The sequence below is a fragment of the Scyliorhinus canicula genome, unplaced genomic scaffold, assembly GCF_902713615.1.
Source record: "Scyliorhinus canicula unplaced genomic scaffold, sScyCan1.1, whole genome shotgun sequence".
Lineage (NCBI taxonomy): Eukaryota > Metazoa > Chordata > Chondrichthyes > Carcharhiniformes > Scyliorhinidae > Scyliorhinus > Scyliorhinus canicula.
Window position 1 is genome coordinate 6,104 of NW_024055709.1, and position 10,457 is coordinate 16,560.

The following is a 10,457-nucleotide window of genomic DNA, read 5'->3' on the forward strand; positions in this document are numbered from 1 at the left end:
CCTGAACCCAGTCCCACAGAGATCCTGAACCCAGTCCCACAGAGAGATCCTGAACCCAGTCCCACAGAGAGATCCTGAACCCAGTCCCACAGTGAGATCCTGAACCCAGTCTCACAGAGAGATCCTGAACCCAGTCCCACAGAGAGATCCTGAACCCAGTCCCACAGAGATCCTGAACCCAGTCCCACAGTGAGATCCTGAACCCAGACCCACAGAGAGATCCTGAACCCAGTCCCACAGAGAGATCCTGAACCCAGTCCAACAGAGAGATCCTGAACCCAGTCCAACAGAGAGATCCTGAACCCAGTCCCACAGAGAGATCCTGAACCCAGTCCCACAGAGATCCTGAACCCAGTCCCACAGAGATCCTGAACCCAGTCCCACAGAGAGATTCTGAACCCAGTCCCTCAGAGATCCTGAACCCAGTCCCACAGAGAGATCCTGAACCCAGTCCCACAGAGATCCTGAACCCAGTCCCACAGAGAGATCCTGAACCCAGTCCCACAGAGAGATCCTGGACCCAGTCCCAAAGAGAGATCCTGAACCCAGTCCCACAGAGATATCCTGAACCCAGTCCCACAGAGAGATCCTGAACCCAGTCTCACAGAGATCCTGAACCCAGTCCCACAGAGAGATCCTGAACCAAGTCCCACAGAGATCCTGAACCCAGTCACAAAAGATCCTGAACCCAGTCCCACAGAGAGATCCTGAACCCAGTGCCACAGAGAGATCCTGAACCCAGCCCCGCAGCGATCCTGAACCCAGTCCCACAGAGAGATCCTGAACCCAGTCCCACAGTGATCCTGAACCCAGTCCCACAGAGATCCTGAACCCAGTCCAACAGAGAGATCCTGAACCCAGTCCCACAGAGATCCTGAACCCAGTCCCACAGAGATCCTGAACCCAGTCCCACAGAGATCCTGAACCCAGTCCCACAGAGAGATCCTGAACCCAGTCCCACAGAGAGATCCTGAACCCAGTCCCACAGAGAGATCCTGAACCCAGTCCCACAGAGAGATCCTGAACCCAGTCCAACAGAGAGATCCTGAACCCAGTCCCACATAGAGATCCTGAACCCAGTCCCACAGAGATCCTGAACCCAGTCCCACAGAGAGATCCTGAGCCCAGTCCCACAGAGAGATCCTGAACCCAGTCCCACAGAGAGATCCTGAACCCAGTCCCACAGAGATCCTGAACCCAGTCCCACAGAGAGATCCTGAGCCCAGTCCCACAGAGAGATCCTGAACCCAGTCCCACAGTGAGATCCTGAACCCAGTCCCACAGAGAGATCCTGAACCCAGTCCCACAGAGAGATCCTGAACCCAGTCCCACAGTGAGATCCTGAATCCAGTCCCACAGTGAGATCCTGAACCCAGTCCCACAGAGAGATCCTGAACCCAGTCCCACAGAGAGATCCTGAACCCAGTCCCACAGAGAGATCCTGAGCCCAGTCCCACAGAGAGATCCTGAACCCAGTCCCAGAGATCATGGACCCAGTCCCACAGAGAGATCCTGAACCCAGTCCCACAGAGATCTAGAACCCAGTCCAACAGAGAGATCCTGAACCCAGTCCCACAGTGAGATACTGAACCCAGTCCCACAGAGAGATCCTGAACCCAGTCCCACAGAGAGATCCTGAACCCAGTCCCGCAGTGAGATCCTGAACCCAGTCCCACAGAGAGATCCTGAACCCAGTCCCACAGAGAGATCCTGAACCCAGTCCCAGAGTGATCCTGAACCCAGTCCCACAGAGAGACCCTGAACCCAGTCCCACAGAGAGATCCTGGACGCAGTCCCACAGAGAGATCCTGAACCCAGTCCCACAGAGAGATCCTGAACCCAGTCCCAGAGAGATCCTGAACCCAGTCCCACAGAGAGATCCTGAACCCAGTCCCACAGAGAGATCCTGAACCCAGTCCCACAGACAGATCCTGAACCCAGTCCCACAGAGAGATCCTGAACCCAGTCCCACAGTGAGCTCCTGAACCCAGTCCCACAGAGAGATCCTAAACCCAGTCCCACAGAGAGATCCTGAACCCAGTCCACAGAGAGATCCTGAACCCAGTCCCACAGAGAGATCCTGAACCCAGTCCCACAGAGAGATCCTTAACCCAGTCCCACAGAGAGATCCTGAACCCAGTCCCACAGATATCCTGAACCCAGTCCCACAGAGAGATCCTGAACCCAGTCCCACAGAGAGATCCTGAACCCAGTCCCACAGAGAGATCCTGAACCCAGTCCCACAGAAATCCTGAACCCAGTCCCACAGAGATCCTGAACCCAGTCCCACAGAGAGATCCTGAACCCAGTCCCACAGAGAGATCCTGAACCCAGTCCCACAGAGAGATCCTGAACCCAGTCCCACAGAGAGATCCTGAACCCAGTCCCACAGAGATCCTGAACCCAGTCCCACAGAGATCCTGAGCCCAGTCCCACAGAGAGATCCTGAACCCAGTCCCACAGAGATCCTGAATCCAGTCCCACAGAGAGATCCTGAACCCAGTCCCACAGAGAGACCCTGAACCCAGTCCTACAGAGATCCTGAAGCCAGTCCCACAGTGAGATCCTGAACCCAGTCCGTCAGAGATCCTGAACCCAGTCCCACAGAGATCCTGAACCCAGTCCCACAGAGATCCTGAACCCAGTCCCACAGAGATCCTGAACCCAGTCCGTCCCTCAGAGAGACCCTGAGCCAAGTCCCACAGTGAGATCCTGAACAGTCTCCAGTCAGTGTGAACATGTTAGATCCACAGAAACTTCATACTTCCCACAATCCAGACATTTAAAAGATCTTCCGTCAGTATGAATTTACTAGTGTTTTGACAGGTTGAATGACTCAGTGATCCCTCCCAACACATGGAGCAGGTGAATGACCTCTCCCCGGTGTGAACTCACTGGTGTTGCTGCAGGATGGACAATCGGCTGAACCTCTTCCTGCACTGAGTGCAGATGAATGGAGTGGAACCAGAGTGACTGCACTGGTGAACCATCAGTGAATGTGGCTTTTACAGCTCCCGTCACAGCCTTAGCATTTAAACCCTCTCTCTGCAGTATCAACTCACTGGGGTCTTGGGGGGGGGGGGGGGGGGGGGGGGGCTGAATGGAGAAGGAGGTGGACAAGGAGAACATTTGTCCAGGAGGGTTAGGGGAAGGGAAGGAAGCAGCAGAGGTAGCTATCGGATTGCCTCAATCTTCATTATAAAGATACTCCACAAGCTCCTCACACCTGTTGGAGGTGAGGATGGAAGAGACAGGGGAAAGGCAGAGAACTTCAAAAGGAATCAACTGGTGTTCGAGGTCCGGCGCTGTGGACCCGGGTTCGATCCCGGCCCTGGGTCATGGAGTTTGCACGTGGCTGCGTGGATTTCACCCCCACACCCCAAAGATGTGTCGGGTAGGTGGATTGGCCACGCTAAATTGCCCCTTAATTGGAACAAAAAAAATAATTGGGTACAAAAAAAATAATTGAGATATTAAAATGATTCAACACCACTGTGTTTCACAAAAAAACAATTTATTTCACTTTGATTCACAATATTAACCACTATAACTGTGCTGGGGTTTATTAACAACAGCAGAAACAACCCCCAATGAACATGGTTCAGTCCTGGATGTGATTAACAGCAAAGTTCAATCACTGTTGTTACTCGTGAAGTCGCTGGTGTCTCAGCAGGGCGGATGAGTGAGTGAATCTCTTCCCACACACAAAGCAGGTGAATGACCACTGCCCCGTGTGAACTCGCTGGTGTGTCCGCAGACTGGATAAGGTAGTGACTCTCTTCCCACACCTGGAGCAGGTGAATGGGCCCAACGCAGTGTGAGTGCGCTGGTGTATCAGCAGGGCGGATGACTGAATGAATCCCTTTCCACATGTGGTACAGGTGAATGGCCTCTCCCCAGTGTGAGTGCGCTGGTGTACCAGCTGGTTTGATAAGGTAGTGAATCTATTTCCACATGTGGAGCAGGTGAATGGTTTCTGCGCAGTGTGAACTCGCTGGTGTGTCAGCAGGTGGGATGAATGAATGAATCCCTTCCCACACTCGGAGCAGGTGAATGGTCTCTCCCCAGTGTGAACTCGCTGATGTACAGTAAGTTGAGATGACCATCTGAACCCAGTCCCACAGTGAGAGCACCTGAATGGTCTCTTGTCACTGTGAACACGTTGATGGGACTTCAGTTCACTGGAGCTTTTAAAGGACTTCTCACAGTCTGAGCAAGTAAAAGGTCTCTCCCCAGTGTGAATCCGCTTGCGTTTTAGAAGGTTGTTTGACTTTATAAATCGTTTCCCACACACGGGGCAGGTAAATGGCCTCTCCCCAGTGTGAGCGCGTTGATGTGCTTCCAGCTCTGATGGATAATTGAATCCCCTCTCACAGTCCCCACATTTCCAGGGTTGCTTCCCTGTGTGACTGCGCTTGTGTCTTGACAGGCCAGATGAATGGCTGAAACCTCGTCCACACACACAACACGTGTACGCTTTCTCCCCATTGCGAACGGTGCTTTTCCCTTCCATGTTCAAACTCTGATAATATTCGGAGTGTGATAAACTGAAACTTCATCAGATCCTGATGTGATGTTTGGTTGGCGTTTCCTGACTGTAAATCCTCCCCTTCTGATACCCTGTGAAATTGATTTAAAACAGAAAATAGGGAGTGAGAGAGAACCCACAAAAACACAAAGGCAGGTTGTGAAATTGAACTGAATGAATCTGGTCATTTGTGGGGCCGGCACTGGGAAAAAGCGACCATGAAAACTGCTGGATTGTTATAAAAACCCAACTGGTTCACTGATGTCCTTCAGGGAAGGGAACCTGCCACCCGGTCTGGATCTACAGACATCACTAACCTCATGTCAGATAGAGAGAGGGGATGAGGCAGGGGAATGGGGGGGGGGGGGGGGGGGGGGGGGGGGGAGTATTTTATATTCAAGTACAACTCCATCAGAACTTTGATAGAATCGCCCAAACCCGGAACCTCCACCCAGAAAAACCAGGACAACAGTTTTTTTTTAAATTTAGGTACCCAATTATTTTTTTCCAAAAAAATGGGCAATTTAGCGTGGCCAATCCACCTGCCCTGTACATCTGTCGGTTGTGGGGGTAAGAGTGACCCGGGGCGGGGATTGAATCTGGCTCCTTGGCGCCGTGAGGCAGCAGCGCTAACCACTGTTCCACCATGCCGCTCAGAACAGGTGTATGTGAAAACAATCAGCTCGAAGTTTCCCACAATCACATTCGCCCTGACCTGTCTGGCATCCAGAATAGAATGAGCAGACATTTCCTTAAATTAAATATTGAGAAGATCAAAGCCAATGTCTTCAATCCCTTCGGCCAACTCCACTCCCTTCCCACTGACTCCATCCATCTCCCTGGAAACTGAACCAGACAGATCACAACGCCAGTATAATATGTGACCCTGAGATAAGCTTCCAACCACAATCTACACCATCTCCACTCCAGCTCAAATTGAAACAACAAAGGCTTTCACAAGGGAATTGGACAGGCACCTGAAGAGAATAGAAGTGCTGGGCTACTAGGGAAGGTTTGGGGAAATCGGACTTTCTGATTTGCTCTTGCAGAGGACCAGCAGGGGCACAATGGGATAAATGGCCTCCTTCTTTATTGTAATCATTCTATTGCAGCATAACATACAAATTAGGAGAAGTGGGCCATTCGGCCCCTTTAGCCTGCTCTGCCATTCAATATCATGGCTGATCGGAGAATAACTACAACTGGACATTTTGCCTACCCACAGTAATCTATCCCGGAGGCCAGGGACCAACCAGCACACACAATACGTCCCCCATCACAATTCAATGTTTAATTGGTCCATCTCTATTTCTAGAATAGATTCAGTGACCAATGGCTGCTATAAAACAAAAGCAAAAGGCTGTTGTTGCTGAAAATCTCAAATACATAGAGCAAACACTGGACAAACTCAGCATGAAGTTAAGCAAGGATTCAGGAGGGCTAAAAGAGGTTACAAAAAGTCATTGGCAAACAGGATTAAGGAAAACCCCAAGGCTTTTTAGACATATATAGAGCAAGAGGGGAGCCAGGGAAGGGTTGACCCACTCAATGACAGGGGAGGGAATCCATGAATGGAGCCAGAGGAAATGAGCGAGGTACTAAATTAATACTTTGCATCAGTATTCACCAAAGAGAATGACTGCGTGGATGATGAATCTGGGGAAGGGCGTGTAGATATTCTGGGTCACATTGAGATCAAAAAGGCAAACATCCAGCTCGATAAGTCCCAAGGGCCCCTTGGGATCTACTCCAGAATACTGAGGGAGGCAAGGGAGGAAATTGCTGGGGCCTTGACAGAAATAGTTGTATCATCCCCGGCTACTTTGAGGTCCCAGAGGGCTGGAGCATACCTAATGATGTTCCTTTGTTCAAGAAGGGTAGCAAGGATAATCCAGGATATTACAGGCCGATGAGCCTTACAACAGGCCAGGGAAATTATTGGAGAGGATTCTTCGAGACAGGATTTACTCCCATTTGGAAGCAAGTGGACTTGTTAGCGAGAGGCAGCATGGTTTTGTGAATGGGAGGTCGTGTCTCACTAATTGATCGACTTTTTCGAAGAAGTGACGAAGCTGATTGATGAGGGTAGGGCAGTGGATGTTGTCTACATGGACCTCAGTAAGGTATTTGACAAGGTCCCTCTTGGCGCTCTGGTACAGAATGTGAAATCACACAGGATCAGAGGTGAGCTGGCAAGATGGATAGAGAACTGGCTAGGTCATGGAAGACAGAGAGTAGCAGGGAAGGTTGCTTTTCTGATTGGTGGGCTGTGACTCGTGGTGTTTTGCAGGAATGAGTGCTGGGACCTTTGCTGTTTGTAGTATATATAAATGATTTGGAGGACAATGTAACTAGTCTGATGAGTAAGCTTTTGGATGACACAAAGGTGGTGGAATTGCAGATAGTGATGAGGACTGTCAGATGATGCAGCAGAATATAGATTGGTTGGCGATTGGTCACAGAGATGGCAGATGGAGTTTAATCCAGACAAATGTAGGGCAGCACGGTAGCACACTGGTCAGCACTGTGGCTTCACAGCGCCAGTGTCCCAAGTTCGATTCCTCGCTGGGTCAATGTCTGCACTTTCTCCCCGTGCCAACGTGGGTTTCCTCCAGGTGCTCCGGTTTCCTCCCACAGTCCAAAGACGTGCAGGTTAGGTGGTTGGCCATGCTAAATTTCCCCTCGTGTCCAAAACCGTTAGATGGGGTTATTGGGTTACATGGATAGGGTGGAAGTGAGGCTTAAGTTGGTCGGTGCAGACTCGATGGGCTGAATGGCCTCCTTCTGCACTGTCTGTTCTATGTCTATGACTTCCTTACTGTGTACTCAATGCCCCTATTAATAAAGCCTACGATACTTTCTGTTTTATTAACTGCTCTCTCAACAAGCACTGCCATGTCCATTAGCAAATTTAGCTACATACAATTTGTTCTATCATCCAAAGATGTGCAGGTTATGTGGATTGGCCATGTTAAATTGTCCCTTAGTGTCCAAAGATGTGTGGGTTATGGGGATAGGGTGGGGGATTGGCCTAGGTAGGATGCTCTGTCAGAGAGTTGGTGCAGTCTCAGTGGGCTGAATGGCCTCCTTCTGCACTAGAGGGGAGAGGGAGATCCCTTCAAAAGGAACAAACTTGTGTTGGAGACATGAAAAAGACCTAACACAGTGTGCTTAGCACAAAACTGATTTGACTGTTAACCAGAATATTCATTCCTATAACAGGGCTGGACTTTCTTAAACTCCGAAACAAACCCTAAAGGACAAATGGAAAAACAGCAAAATCCAATCAAAACAGTTATTTGTGAGCTCGCTGGTGTCTCAGCAGGGTGGATGAGTGAGCAAATCCCTTCTGACATATGGAGCAGATGAATGGCTTCTCCCCAGTGTGAACTCTCTGGTGTGTTTGTAGGGTTAATGACTGAGTGAATCTCTTCCCACACGTGGAGCAGCCAAATGGTCTCTCCCCGCTGTGAATACGCTGATGTTCCAGCAGGTCGGTTGACCCAATGAATCCCTTCCCACACACAGAACAGGTGAATGGCCTTTCCCCAGTGTGAACTCGCTGGTGTTTCAGCAGTGCTGAAGAATTAGTGAATTCCTTCCCACAAACAGCGCAGGAGAATGGTCTCTCTCCAGTGTGAATTCGCTGGTGTGTCATCAGGCGTGACGACCGACTGAATCCCTTCCCACACTCGTTGCAGGTAAACGGGCTCTCTCCAGTGTGAATTCGCTGATGTACAGTGAGGTCAGATAATTGCCTGAACCCAGTCCAACAGTCAGAGCACCTGAAAGGCCTCTCGTCACTGTGAATACGTTGATGGCGCATCACTTCCCCAGAACTTTTATAGCAATTCCCGCAGTCTGGGCATTTAAAAGGTCTCTCATCAGAGTGAACACGCTGGTGAGCCAACAGATTGTAAGACAGACTGAATCCCTTCCCACACGTGGAGCAGGTGAACGGTCTCTCCCCAGTGTGACTGCGCCGATGAGTTTCCAGCTCAACTGGATAATTGAATCCCTTCCCACAGTCTCCACATGTCCATGCTTTCTCCCCATTGTGTCTGCACTTGTGGTTCCAGAGGTCAGATAATTGGCTGAAGTCTCGTCCATACATAGAGCACATGTTCAGTTTCTCCCAACTGCGAATGGTCCTTTCTCCTTCCATATTCTAAATCCAAAGATATTCAGGTTACGATAAATTGGACGACTCAATCAGATCCTGATGTGACATTTGGTTTCAGTTTCCAAACTGCAAATTGTCCCTTTCTAATACCCTGTGAAATTGATTAAAAATAGAAAATGGTGTAAGAGCAAACCTACAAACAGACAAGGGCAGGTTGTAAAACTGAGCCGAATGAATCTGGTCACTTGTGGGGCCGGCACGAGGAATAAGTGACCATAAAAACTGCTGGATTGTTGTAAAAACCAAACTGGTTCAGTGATGTTGTTCAGGGTAGGGAACCTGCCAAACTTGAGTTCATCCAAATATCTGCTACCATGTCCTCTGAACTGTGTCCCACTCACTCATCACCCCTGTTCTCACTGACCTACTGGCCCCGGTTAAGTAACATCCTGGTTTGCAAATCTTGCTCCACCCTATTTCCAGCTGCACAAATGTTTAAATCTTTAACCTTCTGTAAAACAGAAACACTTACATTTGGGTACTGATGAACTAAGTGACTCTCAGTTTTTGAAGTGAATCTTGGGTGAGTTTTCCACCTTAAAATTCTGCTCTTCTAATGTCCTGTAAAAAGTCATCACTGTCAGTGCAGGATTAAAAATTCAGAAGAGAAAAATATTTCTCTTGGTTTGAGTTTACTGTGTGTAAATCCTCCCCTTCTAACCCCCCTGTAAAAGGAGTTTCCAGAACCCAACACTGTCAGTCCAGGAGAGAAATTCGCAACATTCTCTCCTCCTGCTGTCAGGACAGGGTGCACTGCACAGGCGCACTGTCCCCTCCCCAAACAAATGGGTCCAGTCTCCCGGATGTTGCCCCGCAGGATTGAACATTAGATTCTTAATCTTATCCTGGAATCTCCACAGGGTGTTTATGGAGCCTCCACATCCATTCGGCCTCCTCAATACCCCCCCCCTCTTATAATCAGCCGTTATTTACCACTTGAGGCATTTCCCACCCATTAGCAGATTGATATGAAGATCAACGAGTCAAAGATTTTCTCTCCTGGTCACTGGGATCCCGAAGCCCCGCCCACTCCAGCTACGTGTCCAAAAAGTCCCATATGCGCACTGCTCCTGCTGAAACAAGATGGTTTTTAAACCTGGGCCTATTCTCAGGAAAAAGCCTCCGACCTACAAACCCCGGGCCTGCGAGATGATATTTGGGCTTCGGGCCTATCCTGGGTGTTTATGAAGCCTCCGCTCCCTCCCCACCCTCACCTCCCGGCTCCATTCCTCCCTCCGCCCTGCCCGCTCTCTCCCATTAACAAAAACCTCTCCCGCACTCACCCGCCTCTGGGCAAGGTGACACTGCGCATGTTCCGGAGAGCTCAGCACTGAGCCTGCGCACTGACCTCCCGCAGAGTGAATAGGGCACGTTCACAATCAGATGATGTTCAGTGATGTTGTTCAGGGTAGGGAACCTGACTGAATCCCTTCCCACATGTGGAGCAGGTGAACGGTCTCTCCCCAGTGTCTGTCTGCGTCAATCTCACAGTCACTGGTTCCTCTCCTCTATTTACTGATGCTGAACTGCAATTCAATGAGGGAAAATGTGAGATTGTTCATTTTGGAAGAATGAATGAGAAGCCAGATTCTTGTTTAAATGGTGAGACTGCAGATAGCTGCAGCAGAAAGGGACTTGGGGTTCTAGTTCATGAAACTCAGAAATTAGCATACAGGAGCAGAAGGTAATAGGGAAGGCAAATGTAATGCTGCTGTTTATTTCAAGGGAGATCTGGTCCCCTCATTT

The 10,457-nt window shown here is 49.7% G+C and overlaps 1 protein-coding gene across 4 annotated transcripts; it reads right to left on the reverse strand.

The window, feature by feature from the left end:
- Positions 1-3,497: 3,497 nt before the first annotated feature.
- LOC119960678 (oocyte zinc finger protein XlCOF19-like) lies at positions 3,498-10,020 on the reverse strand. Of its 4 annotated transcripts, none has more exons than XM_038788297.1 (3): positions 9,995-10,012; positions 9,184-9,272; positions 3,498-4,620 (listed from the first exon to the last, which is right to left on the reverse strand). In XM_038788297.1, the coding sequence occupies exon 3, from the start codon at positions 4,511-4,513 to the stop codon at positions 3,644-3,646; it is 870 nt and encodes a 289-aa protein (XP_038644225.1). In that variant the 5' UTR covers positions 4,514-4,620; positions 9,184-9,272; positions 9,995-10,012; the 3' UTR covers positions 3,498-3,643. The 4 variants fall into 4 exon arrangements, 2 of the variants coding, with proteins under 2 accessions (XP_038644225.1, XP_038644226.1); XR_005459483.1 differs by lacking the exon at positions 3,498-4,620 and adding an exon at positions 8,759-8,802 and having other exon boundaries at positions 9,995-10,020; XM_038788298.1 differs by lacking the exons at positions 9,184-9,272; positions 9,995-10,012 and adding an exon at positions 7,781-7,933.
- Positions 10,021-10,457: the final 437 nt, after the last annotated feature.